General features: G+C 49.3%; 1 protein-coding gene across 1 annotated transcript; it reads right to left on the bottom strand.

Moving 5' to 3' along the window:
• Nucleotides 1-15,374: 15,374 nt before the first annotated feature.
• Nucleotides 15,375-16,382, bottom strand: LOC125534132 (polygalacturonase inhibitor-like). Its single transcript, XM_048697425.1, has one exon. The coding sequence runs from the start codon at nt 16,380-16,382 to the stop codon at nt 15,375-15,377; it is 1,008 nt and encodes a 335-aa protein (XP_048553382.1).
• Nucleotides 16,383-17,101: the final 719 nt, after the last annotated feature.

Genomic DNA, 17,101 nt, shown 5'->3' on the forward strand with positions numbered 1-17,101 from the left:
GGAAGCTTCGTGAATGGGGTAATGTGAGTCCAATTGTGCGTCTCACCATATCCCTCAAAGCGTTTGCCTTTGCCTTTGCATTTGTCTTGGCCTTGGCCTTCGCTTTCCCCTTTGCTTTGGCCTTCGCTTTCCCCTTTGCCTTTGCCTTTGTCTTCGCCTTTAGGCTTGAGAGCTTTTAGCTGAGTAAGAACATCTACCCCAGAAAACATTGGAATCTCGTTTACTTCATGGACAACCCGGCCTTTCGTGAAGTTCTTCTTGTCTTCCCTGTCTGGATGGTCTGGAGGGAGGAACTGTCGATGCAGGTCAAATGCTACATACTTGCCACCCTTTTGCAGCCAAATTAAACGTAGAGCCTGCATGCACACTAGGCATGGCATCTTCCCACTTGTACACCATCCGCAGAATAGGGCATAGCCAGGAAAGTCATGCATGCAATACATCAGCCAAACTTTCATCAAGAATTTTTTTTGTAGATGTCGATCATATGTCAACCTCGGGAAGTACCAGGAATGGAGCAAATCATCCACCAGCGGCTGCATAAACACTCCCAAATTCTTTCCCGGTATTCAGGCCCTGGAATGATCAGCGACAAAAACAATGTCTGCGTTGCATTAGGACACCGGGAGGGAGATTGAGCGGAATAACAAACACGGGCCAGCAGCTGTATGGATTGGTAGACATTCCATATGGATTGAACCCATCACCTGTTATCACAATTCTGACATTCCCAGCCTCAGCTGCTTCCTCGGGGTATTCTTCATCAAATGACTTCCATGCTTCAGCTTCCGATGGATGTACGATTTTTTTATGGTACCTTATCCCTTTCTTGTGCCACTTCATCATTTTGGCAGACTCCTCCGTGATGAAAAGGCACTGTAGTCTTTCTATGAAATGGAGATACCGAAGAATCTTTGCGGGGATGTCTAGTTGCTTCTTCTCACCATGCTCATCGACCAGCTCAAGGTACCGAGAGGAACCGCACTTCCTACAGTACTTGTCATTCGCATACTCGTGCCTAAACAAAAGGCAATTCTTCGGACAAACATCTATTTTCTCATAATTCATTGATAGTGCCTTCATGATTTTCTTCGTAGCGTACATGCTTTTCGGCAGTTCATGACCCTCAGGAAGGCTGTTAGCCCATACTCCCAGAAATGCTTCGAAGCAAGCTTGGGTACAGCCGTACTCAGCCTTGACTGCCATCAGTTGCGAGATGGCATCTAGCTGAGAGATTTTGGCACCCGCATAAAGAGGTTTCTTTGACGAGGCCAAGACCTCCAAGAAGGCCTTTGCGGTTGCCTCCGGCTCCTCTGGTTCATTCTCTGAAGCTGTTGCATGTGTCGCCTCTGCAGCAAAGACATCATCTAGCATGTCTCTAACCCCGTCGTCCTCAAAACCACCGATGCATTGTCGCATCACCTCCTCTCTACCACGGTCCCGCTCGGCAAAGTTTATTGGCATGATAAAGTCTTTCATATATCCGTACGTGCGAAGGTGCTCAGTCATTTCTCCCTTATCTCTACTGTGACGTCTGGCACATTTTGCACAGGGGCATGGTGGAATAATTCTCATTGGACGACGGAAAATCTCCTTCAAAAACACATCGGTTTTCTCGACCCACTCTGTTGTTACTCGATTCCGATGGATAAAACCACCGTACATCCACTGATTATCTTCCATCCTCTGCTTTGTTACGAGCCAGGAAACAAAATTAAGGATTCGTTAATTTTAAGTACATACAATTTTTATTTTCTACCGGGTTGACGAGAAATGGCACCGAATCCACCTACATCTCTAATAGGTAAAGATGGGTCCTAATCCCACCCGAGGATGTGTAGATTGGGTACGTTGTCCATGCTCTACCTTGTTCCAAGACAAAATTTTGGCAGCACCTCCCTGCTGTTCTCCAGATACACGTCTCGGCTAATAGCCGAGAGAATGTGCTCCGGAGAACAACAGGGAGGTGCCGCCGAAATCCTGTCTCGGAACAAGGTAGAGCATGGACAACATACCCAATCTACACATCCTCGGGCTGTCCGTGGAAAACGCGGGACAATCTGAAACAGCCGCGGTGATAAATATGCAATTGAATGCATATTTATCGATGCAAGCATTTCGGGCAGGAGACGCCTAGGTTACGCGACTTGACAAGAAAAGTAAATCTAGTGACATGATTATTAAGATGGATTTGTAGCTCACCCTTGACTGTAGAGGAAGCAGTCAAACAGCGACGAGATCACAGATCAATGCCTTAGACGACGATGACTCCAAAGATATGCAACACCACCAAAGCCTGTAAATTTTACCGACAAATAAACTTAGATCATAAAGTGTCAAAAACATAGATCACGGACCAATACCTTCATCGCTTTATTTACTAGATGAGCAATACAAAATAAATTCATCCACTTCAAGTTTCACATTCAAAGTATTAGAAATGTTAAATCCTGATGAACAACTTATGAATTTTGCACAAATTACTATTTTTTTAGCAAGACCATGAAGTGTCAAAAAATATTTCATCATTATTTTGCAAGACCATCATGAAGAAAAAACCACTTTATCATGGAGATGCGACACAACAAAGAATGCTAATTCCACCATGCAAAAATTATATATATATCATCACATCACATACAACTTTGACACTTAAGAGTTGGAAAAACAATCATAGTGCTAATGTCATCCATTGATCAGTATTTTGCAAACTATCCACCTGCAAACAACATTTTGCAAACTATCCACCTGCATGTGGGACAAAATTCAAATGCTAATTTATCTGTTTGCAAGCTCTACTAAAACACATAATATACCACATACAATCACATTTGCATCATTTTCTCTTATTAGGACAGTCAATAATATTGCATTTGCATCTTGCCACTAACTTCTTTCAACAAGAGGTCGTCACTAACTCGATCACAAATCGAACTGGAACACAGCAACAATCATAGGGAGGTACAAAACTAAGAAAAAAATAAAAAAAAATCCTCACTTTTAGAGAGGGCCGGCTGGTCGGGGTGGGGACGGGGCGAGCTGCTGCTCAAGTTGGGGAGGGGGCGCCGGACCAGCAACAGAGGAGGGCCGTGGAGGGGGCGCCGGACCCCGGAGCAGCGGTCGCGGCCGCGAGCGCGCCCAGCTCACCAGCAGCAGGAGGGGACGAGGACGACGGGGCCGCTGCGGGGACACGGGCGTTGGCGGGCGGGGACGGACGGCGGCGATGCGGGGTGGGCGGGGACGGCCGGAGGCGGTTCGGGGCGGGGACAGCCGGCGGCGGAGCAGAGCGGGGGCACGCGGTGCGGGGCAGGGAGGGACGGGGGTCGAGTGGGTGCGGGGCGGGGACGACGTGATGCGGCCAGGGAGGGGGCGGCGCCTGCGCAGAAGAGGGCGGCAGCGGTGCGGGGCGGGGATGGCTGGCGGCGGCGGGATCGAGGGGCGGAGGGCGGGGATCGAGCGGCGGCGGGGCTGGATCGAGTGCGCGGCGGCGGGGCTGGATCGAGGGTGGATAAGGTGGACGATTAGATAAGGTTTTTTTTGGTTTTTTTAGTGTGAGACGCCGGTTGGATAAGATGGGCGGTATGCCGACGGTGTATAACCGTCGGCATGCCTGTTTTACATTAAATTTAATTTATTTTAGGAATGTCCTTACTAAATTAATTATTATTTATACATAAACTAGCTATCCATGTGACAAGTTCGGCACCATTCTAAAGTACAGTAAAAAATTAAAAATATATTCGGTCGTACCTGCACGCCACCCGACCGGACTATATCCTAGCCCCGTTGACGCGGTGATCTAGCCCCCGCGGAAGGGGGCCAAACCTCGGAGCCCCAAGACGGGCGTCTACGCATGCAACATCACTTTCACACATGCATTAGGACCCGGTACGGTGTTTCGGTGGCATTGCTACACCCGGAAGGCCACCACAAAGCCCAGTTGACCGATGATCTAAGTGATGGCGGTACTGCCGTCCGTGGAGGGAGGCAACACCCCAGTGACCCAAGACGGGCGTCTATGCATGCAACATCACTTTGACACACGCATCAGGACCCGTTACGGTGTTTCAGTGGCATAGCTACACCCGGCAGGCCACCACGAAGCCTAGTTGACCCGATGATCTAGCACTTTGACTTCCACCGGACGGGCATGCCGCCAAATCTTGCGTAGGCGGCCTCTCACAAGTCTGGAAGTGTTTTGGCGGTTGCAAACGCCCGACACGCGTCTCCGGGGTGTGCCCCCCCTCACGGACGGCGCCGCCGCCGGCACCTGGAGGGGGGAAACGGATGCGTCGGGTCTACACGGAGGGATATTGCTGTGGGTCTGGCCCGGATGTTGCTCCAAAGTGTTCCTATGGGCTGACCTAACACAACCGGGTGGGGAGGTTCACTGCTCCAAGCCCGTCCGTGCAAAGTCAAAGGGCTAGATCCCGTGGTCAAACGCTACAGGGTTAGGCGGGACGGGGGGCCTGGGGGTAGCAATGCCACCGGAGCGTCGCACCGGGCCCTCATACATGCGGGATGGTGTGGTGGCATGTCCGAAGAGGCGGCACGCGTCTCCGGGGTGTGGCCCCCCTCACGGACGGCGAAGACACGGTAGTAGACGTTCTGCGGTAACGATGCGGTGTGAATATTATTAAATACTCGGAGCGCGATAAAATCATGAGTTTTTTTGCACGACGTGGGCACATGTGCTATAGGAACGATGGTAATTTTTCATATTTTTTGGTGATGCAGAAGTTTCCGAAAAATTCCCACTACGCGGATTGCTCTTCGCGCGTCTACGACTGTGGCCGGCGGCCTCCGGGGGCTAGCATGCCGCCAAATCTTGCGTGGGCGGCCTCACACAAGTCTGGAAGTGTTGTGCCGGTTGCAAACGCCCGGCACGCGTCTCCGGGGTGTGCCCCCCCCCCCTCACGGACGGCGCCGCCGCCGGCACCTGGATGGGGGAAACGGACGCGTCGGGTCTACACGGAGGGGATATTGCTGTGGGTCTGGCCCGGATGTTGCTCCAAAGTGTTCCTATGGGCTGACCTAACACAACCGGGTGGGGAGGTCCACTGCTCAAAGCCCGTCCGTGAAAAGTCAAAGGGCTAGATCCCGTGCTCAAACGCTACAGGGTTAGGCGAGATGGGGGCCCTGGGGGTAGCAATGCCACCGGAGCGTTGCACCGGGCCCTCATACATGCGGGGTGGTGTGGTGGCATGTCCGAAGAGGCGGCACGCGTCTCCGGGGTGTGGCCCCCCTCACGGATGGTGATGACATGGTATTAGACGTTCTGTGGTAACGATGCGGCGTGGATATTATTAAATACTCGGAGCGCGATAAAATCATGAGTTTTTTTTGCACGACGTGGGCACATGTGCTATAGGAACAATGGTAATTTTTCATAATTTTTGGTGATGGAGAAGTATCCGAAAAATTCCCTCTACGCGGATTGCTCTTCGCGCGTCTACGACTGTGGCCGGCAGCCTCCGGGGGCTAGCATGCCGCCAAATCTTGCGTGGGCGGCCTCTCACAAGTCTGGAAGTGTTGTGGCGGTTGCAAATGCCCGACACGCGTCTCCGGGGTGTGCCCCCCTCACGGACGGCGCCGCCGCCGGCACCTGGAGGGGGGAAACGGACGCGTCGGGTCTACACGGAGGGGATATTGCTGTGGGTCTGGCCCGGATGTTGCTCCAAAGTGTTCCTATGGGCTGACCTAACACAACCGGGTGGGGAGGTCCACTGCTCAAAGTCCGTCCGTGCAAAGTAAAAGGGCTAGATCTCGTGGTCAAACGCTACAGGGTTAGGCGGGATGGGGGCCCTGGGGGTAGCAATGCCATCGGAGCGTCGCACCGGGCCCTCATACATGCGGGGTGGTGTGGTGGCATGTCCGAAGAGGCGGCACGCGTCTCCGGGGTGTGGCCCCCCTCACGGACGACGATGACACAGTAGTAGACGTTTTGCGGTAACGATGCGGCGTGAATATTATTAAATACTCGGAGCGCGATAAAATCATGAGTTTTTTTGCACGACGTGGGCACATGTGCTATAGGAACGATGGTAATTTTTCATATTTTTTGGTGATGCAGAAGTTTCCGAAAAATTCCTTCTACACGGATTACTCTTCGCGCGTCTACGACTGTGGCCGGTGGCCTCCGGGGGCTAGCATGCCGCCAAATATTGCGTGGGCTGCCTCTCACAAATCTGGAAGTGTTGTGGCGGTTGCAGACGCCCGGCACGCGTCTCCGGGGTGTACACCCCCTCACAGACGGCGCCGCCGCCGGCACCTGGAGGGGGGAAACGGACACGTCGGGTCTACGCGGAGGGGATATTGCTATGGGTCTGGCCCGGATGTTGCTCCAAAGTGTTCCTATGGGCTGACCTAACACAACCGGGTGGGGAGGTCCACTGCTCAAAGCCCGTCCGTGCAAAGTCAAAGGGCTAGATCCCGTGGTCAAACGTTACAGGGTTAGGTGAGACGGGGGCCCTGGGGGGTAGCAATGCCATCGGAGCGTCGCACCGGGCCCTCATACATGCGGGGTGGTGTGGTGGCATGTCCGAAGAGGCGGCACGTGTCTCCGGGGTGTGGCCTCCCTCACGGACGGCAATGACACGGTAGTAGACGTTTTGCGGTAATGATGCGGCGTGAATATTATTAAATACTCGGAGCGCGATAAAATCATGAGTTTTTTTGCATGACGTGGGCACATGTGCTATAGGAACGATGGTAATTTTTCATATTTTTTTGGTGATGCAGAAGTTTCCAAAAAATTCCCTCTACGCGGATTGCTCTTCGATCGTCTACGAGTGTGGCCGGCGGCCTCCGGGGGCTAGCATGCCGCCAAATCTTGCGTGGGCGGCCTCTCACAAGTATGGAAGTGTTGTGGCGGTTGCAAACGCCCGGCATGCGTCTCCGGGGTGTGCCCCCCTCACAGACGGCGCCGTCGCCGGCACCTGGAGGGGGGAAACGGACGCGTCGGGTCTACCAGGAGGGGATATTGCTGTGGTACTGGCCCGGATGTTGCTCCAAAGTGTTCCTATGGGCTGACCTAACACAACCGGGTGGGGAGATCCACTGCTCAAAGCCCGTCCGTGCAAAGTCAAAGGGCTAGATCCCGTGGTCAAACGCTACAGGGTTAGGCGGGATGGCGGCCCTGGGGGTAGCAATGCCACCGGAGCGTCGCACCGGGCCCTCATACATGCGGGGTGGTGTGGTGGCATGTCCGAAGAGGCGGCACGCGTCTTCGGGGTGTGCCCCCCCTCACGGATGGTGATGACACGGTATTAGACGTTATGCGGTAACGATGCGGCGTGGATATTATTAAATACTCGGAGCGCGATAAAATCATGAGTTTTTTTGCACGACGTGGGCACATGTGCTATAGGAATGATGGTAATTTTTCATAATTTTTGGTGATGGAGAAGTATCCGAAAAATTCCCTCTACGCGGATTGCTCTTCGCGCGTCTACGACTGTGGCCGGCGGCCTCCGGGGGCTAGCATGCCGCCAAATCTTGCATGGGCGGCCTCTCACAAGTCTGGAAGTGTTGTGGCGGTTGCAAACGCCCGGCACGCGTCTCCGGGGTGTGCCCCCCCTCACGGACGGCGTCGCCGCCGGCACCTGGAGGGGGGAAACGGACACGTCGGGTCTACACGGAGGGGATATTGCTGTGGGTCTGGCCCGGATGTTGCTCCAAAGTGTTCCTATGGGCTGACCTAACACAACCGGGTGGGGAGGTCCACTGCTCAAAGCCCGTCCGTGCAAAGTCAAAGGGCTAGATCCCGTGGTCAAACGCTACAGGGTTAGGCGGGACGGGGGACCTGGGGGTAGCAATGCCACCGGAGCGTCGCACCGGGCCCTCATACATGCGGGGTGGTGTGGTGGCATGTTCGAAGAGGCGGCACGCGTCTCCGGGGTGTGGCCCCCCTCACGGACGGCGATGACACGGTAGTAGACGTTTTGCGGTAACGATGCGGCGTGAATATTATTAAATACTCGGAGCACGATAAAATCATGAGTTTTTTGCACGACGTGGGCACATGTGCTATAAGAACGATGGTAATTTTTCATATTTTTTGGTGATGCAGAAGTTTCCGAAAAATTCCCTCTACGCGGATTGCTCTTCGTGCGTCTATGACTGTGGCCGGCGGCCTCCGGGGGATAGCATGCCGCCAAACTTGCGTGGGCGGCCTCTCACAAGTCTGAAAGTGTTGTGGCAGTTGCAAACGCCCGGCACGCGTCTCCGGGGTGTGCCCCCCCTCACGGACGGCACCGCCGCCGGCACCTGGAGGGGGGAAACGGACGCGTCGGGTCTACGCGTCGGCACGATGATCTAGCCTTTGACTTTCACGGGACGGTCTTTGACCAGTGTACTCTTCCACATGGTTGCGATTGGTCAGCCCATAGGAACAACCCCGAACACGGTCTGGACCCAACCAACCAATATATTCCCTCCGGTTCTACCCGACACGCACGATTCCCCCCTCCAAGTGACGGCGGCTCTGCCGTTCGTAGAGGGGGGCACACCTCGGAGCCCAAGAAGGGCATCTACACATGTCACAACACATTCACACACGCATCAGGACCTGGTACGGTGTATCGATGGCATTGCTACAAGGCGGTGCGAGATTATGATAAAAAAGTCATTTAAAAGTTGTCAAAATCTATGGAAGTATGAATTATTTGTGATTTTTACTAAGTATAAGGACCTATATGCAAAATTACATGAGGTTATATTTTAACGTACTCAAAAGTAAAAACAAACCGAATATTCATAATATAGGGAAAATTCTTCTTGAAATCCATATATAATTTCTGTATGTTTAAGTCTATATAAATTAGATTTAAACTAATCAAGTCTAAATTTTAAAAATATAAAATAAGAAATAAAAAACATATATAGACCACAGAAATAAAAAACATATAATTTCTGTATGTTTAAGTCTATTTAAATTAGATTTAAACATATATGCCGACGGTTTGGCCGTCGGCATATATAGACCACAGATATGCCGACGGCCAGGCCGTCGGCGTAGATAGCACACCGTGTTTTCTGACAACTAAAAAAAGTGTACTAACTATGCCGACGGCCTCCGTCAGGGCCGTCGGCATAGTGGTGACGGCGTCAACTCCCCACCCGGTCCTGGGTCGGCGGGCCCATATGTGTGCCGACGGCGTATATATGCCGACGGTCCCCGTAGGTATAGTGGGGGAGATGCCGGCGGCTAATCTACACCGACGGTGCCCGTCGGCATAGACGAAGTTTTGCCGACGGCTTCTGTACGCCTACGGCTTTTCCCCGGCCGTCGGCGTATCTCCATCTATGCCGACGGGGGCCGTCGGCATAGCTAACACCGTCGGCAGCGTCATTTATTCTGGTAGTGATACCTTTTTAAAATTTTGAGCGCCAACAATGGCAAAATAATTTTACTAGACACTCTATCTCGTTCTACCCAGTTCTCCTAATTATGTTTTTGCTTAGATTTACTCCGGTCCATGGACACAATGGAATACTGGTTGTATCTGAATTGTGCACTTGTCTATTATTTGTGAAATTGTTTATTAATATTTGTTTATGATTAATCTATTTCTCGGCAATACATATTCACAACTTTTTATTGGTTCATCCGCAAATTTTTTTTATTGGTTGATGCCTCTTGTACTCACACTGCATTTGTATTCGTAATTATAATGACATGAAAGGAACACAATTATTTGTATTTACATATATAATGTCATGAAAACAATCCAGACAAAAACCTTGTTTAATTTGTCCATTTTCCCGATCAACTTAAGAGTAGTGGCATGTGAGGGATGAAATTCATATCAAATAGCAGACAAGGAACTTAAAAAAATTTGATGGCTTGTAAGGCATCACATGTTGTCATCTTGAATTGTTTGAAGGAGTAAGTTAAATCATAATTTTATTTAGAGGGTCAAACGGACAAGTGTAAAAACCCACCATATATTGATTAATTTAAAACATTCATTACAAAAAATTTCATGCAAGATGGAATAGTATTAAAATAATACTATCAGACCTATTATCAAAACTAAACTTTGCAGTCTCGTTAGCCACCATAGTGCCCCTCATGTTAATCTTCAATATCTTTAATATCCACCATCAGCTTAGACACATTCAATGCCTCCTTCTTTAGATCCATCAGAGTAGGCCTGTTAACATACTCCTTTCCAAACACAGAAGCCACCAAAGAACATTCAGTTTTGAAAATAACGGGCTTGTCAAGAGTGGTACCAATATGCAAGCCGGATAGGGTTGTTCTTAGTTTCGCTTCCTTGACGCTATGGCAAGCTCCAATGTAATCCCTAGAGGAGATGATAACCTGTGGGAATTATTAAGGAGAGTAAAAATAGGCTTCTTCCATTAAAATTGTGGAACTTAATAGGCGCATCCTCGGAAGAACTAAAACAAGAGGAATAACATTCTCAGCTGCGGGCCAAGTGACAGTATGGTCACTGTGTAGCCTAGGTTGCTTTATCGATTTCTAGGGTGTGTTTTATTTGGGGACAAGGTAGGACCAGGCAAAGACGGGACGATCCCAGATAGTGTCTAGGCCTCCTTTGGTTTATAGGGTAGGAAAATTATAAGAATAGAAAAGTCATAGGAAATGAGATGACATGCATCTCAAATTCTATGAGTAGGAATAGGAAAGGAGATGTCCTTTGTTTCACATCATAGAATTTTTTTTCATTGAGTCTAGGCTAATATTTATTTTCCTATAAAATATGGAGGATAGGAAGATTTTCTCCATAGAAATAGAATTCCATTCATACAAACCAAAGAGCGCTATAGAAATTTTTTCTATAAAAATCCTATCCTATGAAATTTCTATAAAATTCCTTCAAGAGACATGAAGGTCCTTGTGTTTTTAGTTTGGTAGGAGGGATGAAGCAGGGATGGGATGAATCTTATATAATGTCATCTCGTCTTCTAGGCATTTCATCGAGCATCATGGCTAAGCTCTTCATCTCTTCCAACCCGTGCAATGGCGAGGTCCTCCTGGCGACCAAGGCGCGTGGGCAGGGACGGAACAAGGTTGAACGCCGGCTCCTCCTCGTCCGGGGCGGGCTCCAACGCGCGCCCCACCGGCCGGAGAGAGAGGACGCGATGAGGGCCACGACGAGGAGGTGGAGGCTGGCAACCTTGTCCCGTCGCCCTTGAACCCGTTATACGACAGGTCGATGGTCCAGAAATTCACAACGGCGAACTCGGCTGGGACGCCGCCGGTGAGCTTGTTGTGGGAGAGGTAGAGGTATGAGCCCTTCCTGAGGAGCTGAGGCGGTATCGTGCCCGTGAGGTGGTTATAGTCGAGGTCGAGGAAGTAGAGGTTGGGCATGTCCCCGAGCGACGCCGGGATTGGGCCCGTGAGCTTGTTGGAGGAGAGGCTGAGGTAGCCGCGCGCCGTGATCTCCGACAGGAATGACGGCACCGTGCCGGAGAATATTAAATAACTTCATCAGCTGATCCATAAATCACAAAGCAATCCGCAAGACAGCTCGCGCCCAAGCCCATGCGCAAAGGCCTCGCTTCTGCCGTCCTGCTAGTCCCCTGGATGCTTTGGAAGCACCACAACGACTGCGTCTTCAATCATGGCCGCCCCCTCATTGCTGACTTGCTCACAAAGATCAACGAGGAGGTCACTCTTTGGGCTGCCGCTGGCGCGTTAGGGCTTAGAGCCATCATCCCGCAAATCTGGGATGTCCATTGACTATCATCACCCCGAATTGTAACCGCCTCCCAGGAGGATTGTAACTATTAAACCTTCTTCTTTTCAATACAATGAAACGCAAGCTCTTTTGCATTTTCTCGAAAACAAGCTTAAAATTTGTCACCGCCTCCCCCGAAATGCATTATTTTTCCTCCCATAAAAGAATGCAAACAGACACCGTCGAGAACGACAAGTGACATGTAAAGGCACTGATGGTTGGGCACGTTTTGCAGCTGAACTAGGCCTCACACTGACCGACTCGCTGGTGAAGTTCTCCCCCACCCACACCATACGGTGGTCTCTGGAGTATGACTCAAAAATCGTCTAGCAATTACGGTAAATACCTGAGAAATATATCAAGTATCTTCATCAGCTGATCCATAAATCACAGGTCAGATTCCATAAGAATTAGCTTGAAAAATATAATAAATATAATTAACAAACCAACACAGTGAATTAAGATGCTCTGAAGAAAGTACAGGACAGGCATAAATGCCGTGAATTCACCAAACTGTTCAATTGTTTCCACCAATGATAGATAATATGGACTGGACTGCTGCGATCAGGCACATATTTCTTGAAGCAGGAGAAAAAATCATGCTGGCATAAAAAATTTGAAGCGGGAGAAAAAAATCATGCTAGCATGAATGACCCGTTGCTCTTCTTTTATTTATAGCTAACAAACTTAAATACGCGTCACACACAGATGCAAGATTTAACCCATATATGAGAGGAGAGTCATCACAGAGACTCAATACTAATTAATACTACGTATTAACATGACTAGTTTGGAGTGCCATGATATTGTTGTTCCTGTGCCAATTTGAGCAGTGACTAGTGCTAAAGAATGAATCGATTGAGTGGAACAAGTGCTCCGCCTAAATATTTGAACATTGCATGCGGTCCTACTACCCTGACCTTGAAAAGAAATACTTTCATGTCTTGGCACCAAAGTAATAAACTTTCATGTCTTGGCACCAAAGTAATAGCTCAACTTTTCTCTAACCATTATTATACTTCTCTCGATATATATACATGGGTGCATCCATCAGATCATAATACTCCCTCCGTCCCATAATATAAGATGCTTTTGCAATCTGTTTTAGCTTGCGAAAAATTGTGGGACAGAGGGAGTAGTTGGCATTTGCAGCAGCTAGCTAGTGGATAAAGAAGATAGTTTGATGGTGCAGGTAAGTATGGCATGTGCAAACACTTGTATGATGTACATGAACTGCTATTGTACAGAACATATTTGCATAACACATACACCAACAAATAAGCATCAGTGGGCAGAACATCAAAAACTGAAATTCATACAACAAGAATCCCTAAGCAGAGATAAGAAAATCAGCTCATGTTCATTAAAGAACTAAACCACTGTACTGTATCACATCAACATGATCTGCTAATGTGCAGAACACATTTTCAACACACATACAACTTGGTAATATGCTGCTCACATGAGCACAACACACACACATGGGTTAGAGATGAACATAGACCACCTACATCAGAAGAGAATTGCTAGAGGCAAAGAGAGGAGGTCACCGTGGCTGTTTTTGTAGCCGATGCCGAACCCACCGCTGCCGCCATCGCACGGAAGCAACAGCGCCAAGGTACCTGGCACGCTGAAGGTCTTTGTCGTCTGCATCGGTTCGGTGATGGTGTTGTACCAAACCGAATCCTGCCACACAAGGACAGGAGAAATAACAAGTTAATTTGACATATATGCTTGTCATTGAGAAGTATTACCTCCGGCCCATAATATAAGACGTTTTTTGGCACTACTACACTAGTGTAAGAAAACGTCTTACATTATGGGATGGAGGGAGTAACAAATTAAGCAAGCCGAGGTTTCTTTGTTACTTATATAAGTGGTCCTAAAAGTGTTCCGGTAAATAAGCTAAGCAACATGTAGCAAGTTTATTTGATTGCTTTACGTTGATTACACACACCAGTAAAATTTGATTGCTTAGCTTTGCACACAACAAGATTTGATAGCTTTGCATCAGTTACAAACACAAATACACCGAAAACCGAGCAGTGGCACGATAGGCAGGACAAGTGAGCATTCTTGCATCTGCATCAACTAAGTAACTCGCTAGGGTGGTTTGATTAGCAGCAGCAGAACACCTTCCAAACTTCTAATCTAATCCCTAATTAGATTCGATGTTCCAAACTTGTGAGCCACATGGGCACATACTGGAATATGCTCTAGCATGCTTGAATCAGAAAGAGCAAAAAGAAAGAAAGAAATTGCATTGAACAGGGAGAGGAGAGGGGAGGTGGACCTTCCAGGCTTCCATGGACGGGAGAGGTGTTAACAGGCCACGCAGAGAAGGAGCAGACCCTGAGCTTGCTGTGGGCGTCGTCCTGGTGGGGAAGGAGCGGACCACGAGCAGCATCCATTGCTTCGTCCTGCTCGCTCACACCTATAGAGATGAGAGCACAGTGAGAGTGAGCAGAGGAGAACTCCATGGACGAACACATTTGCAAAAGACATACACTTGGTAATTTCTTGCTCAAATGAGCACAGCACACACACATGGACATGGGCAATCTTCTCACATCTAAAAACTGAAAGATAATGAATAGGTTGCAATCATGCATCTTAGTGGAACCAAGCAATAGAAAAGAAGTTCAGTTGCATTGTGCCTTTTGATAGATGTACGGTTTGCATCAGAAACTATGCACGGAGCATCAAACCATGGAATTTCATCTGAGCTAAAAATAAATCCTACAGAGGCAAAACATGCTGGAAGAAAATTTGAACCCTAGCCCAACTCATGACTGACTTAAAGTTCCAAAGCTGCAAGAGGGCTTGAAGGTTGCACGCACATAACTGACTGTGCGTCTCTATTATATTCAGTATAGAAGACAGGAAAGTTTGAACACTGACTGAAAACTGTTATAGCTCAAAGATTTGAAGGAAGTTAGATTCTCATAGCTCAGAACTGAGAAAATAATGACTAGGACCCACTGTATGTACCTAGTCACCGCAGCAGTTCAAGTATTTGTGACACCACGAGGGGGCCCTGCTTGGGTCGTCCCACTCCATCTCGCCTCTGAATCAAACACCACGAAAAATGGAATGGGACTGTCCTGTCTCGTCCGGGGACATGACTCAAACCAAACACAGGCTGAGAACTGTGGACCAGCACGTCTGCTGTAGTGCTGTTGAGGCAACAGAAATTTCTATCTGTTATTGGGCCACATCAGCACGTAGGACTTGTACGTAGGTCTAGCATTGCTCATTCAGGAGTAATATAAGGTTCAACTCAGCAAATTGCTTATGTGACAATGATTTAATAGTGAGAGATGATTTGAGTAACATAGCTAGTTACTCATACTATGAATAACATCACACATACCAACACAAGATAAATCTATAAGCTAATAAATTAAGTTACTAATCTAAGTCACTCCCCACTATAAAGATAACATAGACTAGTAACATATGCATGTTACTACTCTAAGTTACTCCCCACTATGAGTAGTCTAACAAGCAGCAGGCTAATCCAACTGATGAAAACACGCAGTAAACAGTAGTAGTAAGCCACAGGGATGCTATCCTTTATTTCTTATATGATAATAAAGTTGTAATTATCCATCCATCAGATTACAGCCGGACGTACGGGTTGGTCGAGAGTGGAGACGACGATCACTGCTTGCAGGGTGGAAGTGGACTTCCACACAGCCCCTTGTTGTGCTGGAAGCAGGACTGATCAAACCAGGCCATGTTGCCACCGGCGGGCACCACGCCGCTGAGGCGATTGTAGCTCACGTTCAAATAATTCAGCATCATGTCCACCACCATCTCTGGGATGTCGCCGTAGATGTCGTTGTGGCTCAGCTCCAAGCTGTTGAGGCCCTCGGGCAGCTGCACGGCGGACAGGTTGAAGCTGAAGGCATTGTGCGACAGGTCCAGGTTCAGCAGCGGCTTGTTCGCGCCCAACAGGAACGAGGCGTCGCCCTTGAACCCATTATACGACAGGTCGATGGTCCAGAAATTCACGGCGGCGAACTCGGCCGGGACGCTGCCGGTGAGCTTGTTGTGGGAGAGGTAGAGGTATGAGCCCTTCCTGAGGAGCTGAGGCGGTATCGTGCCCGTGAGGCGGTTATAGCCGAGGTCGAGGAAGTAGAGGTTGGGCATGTCCCCGAGCGACGCCGGGATTGGGCCCGTGAGCTTGTTGGAGGAGAGGCTGAGGTAGCCGAGCGCCGTGATCTCCGACAGGAACGACGGCACCGGGCCGGAGATGCCCGTGGAGATGATGTCGAGGAAGCTGAGGGTGGCGTTGAGGCGGGTGAGGTCGCGCGGGATGGTGCCGTTCACGCCGGGCACGTAGTTCAGCACCAGCTGCTGCAGCGCGGTGAGCCGGGCGATGGCGGCGCCGGGCAACGGGCCGGCGAGGCTGGCGTCGTTCACCAAGGACACGCCGACGACACGGTGCGTGGAGCCGTCACAGGAGACGTTGGCCCACTCGCAGCACGGGGTGGCGGACGTCCATGAGTTGAAGTAGGAGGCGTTGCCGAAGGCGGATTTGATGGCCAGCAGCGCCGCCTTGTCGCCGGGGTGGCACTCGTTATTCGTCCGTGCCGCTGCGGCTGCGGCGAGGAGCACCACGACGACCACGGTGGCGCAGTGCTCCACGAGTGATGAGGCGCCCATCTTGTCTTAATTTGTGAGTGAATGAATGAACGAATGGTGAGTGAGATGATACTGGTTATGGAGAGTCCTCTCGCGCCATGCATATATATTATATGTAGCCATGTAGGCTTGCAACTTGGAAAGTTACTTTGGTGCAAATTCATTCAAATGGGAAATCAAAAACTGCAGGAGAAGGCAATAACTACGTGCGCACCCTAACCATGGGCGCCTGCCTATGCGATCTTGCAAGTTGCAACTTGCTAGTACCAATGGCCTTGGTTTATTGCCTGCTGCCAAATTTACGCACGTGCATGGTGATGGATTGTGACCTGGTCCATTCAAGCCAACCCGCTGCGTCGCTGATTTACTGACGACTGTCTGACTCACATTATATTGGGATTTGATAATTAAGCACCATATAAAGGCAAGCGATTGATTGGATCAATAAGTAGTACTAGTATAACGCCCGGGCTCTTCAAAATTTATAATCAGTATCTTTCATTTATCATCCCCTCATATTGGGTGATTATGGGGTGCTCTAATTAGAAACACAACAATCAAATATTAGGAAATTTCACCGAACGAATAATACGATATCTATCAAACGAATAAAATGAGGTCATATTTTTGGTCCGTCATGCACTTCTGTTGAAAAGTGCCTATCCCTTTTAGAATCAACCCACTGTTTGCTCGCACGCAAAAAAAATACATCTCTAAAGTGGGGAACCGATCGGTGCCAA

This window comes from Triticum urartu, chromosome 2, assembly GCF_003073215.2.
Source record: "Triticum urartu cultivar G1812 chromosome 2, Tu2.1, whole genome shotgun sequence".
NCBI lineage: Eukaryota > Viridiplantae > Streptophyta > Magnoliopsida > Poales > Poaceae > Triticum > Triticum urartu.

Excerpts from the sequence above, each read along its gene's own strand:
- LOC125534132 (XM_048697425.1), bottom strand. The coding sequence starts at position 16,382 with ATGGGCGCCTCATCACTCGTGGAGCACTGCGCCACCGTGGTCGTCGTG.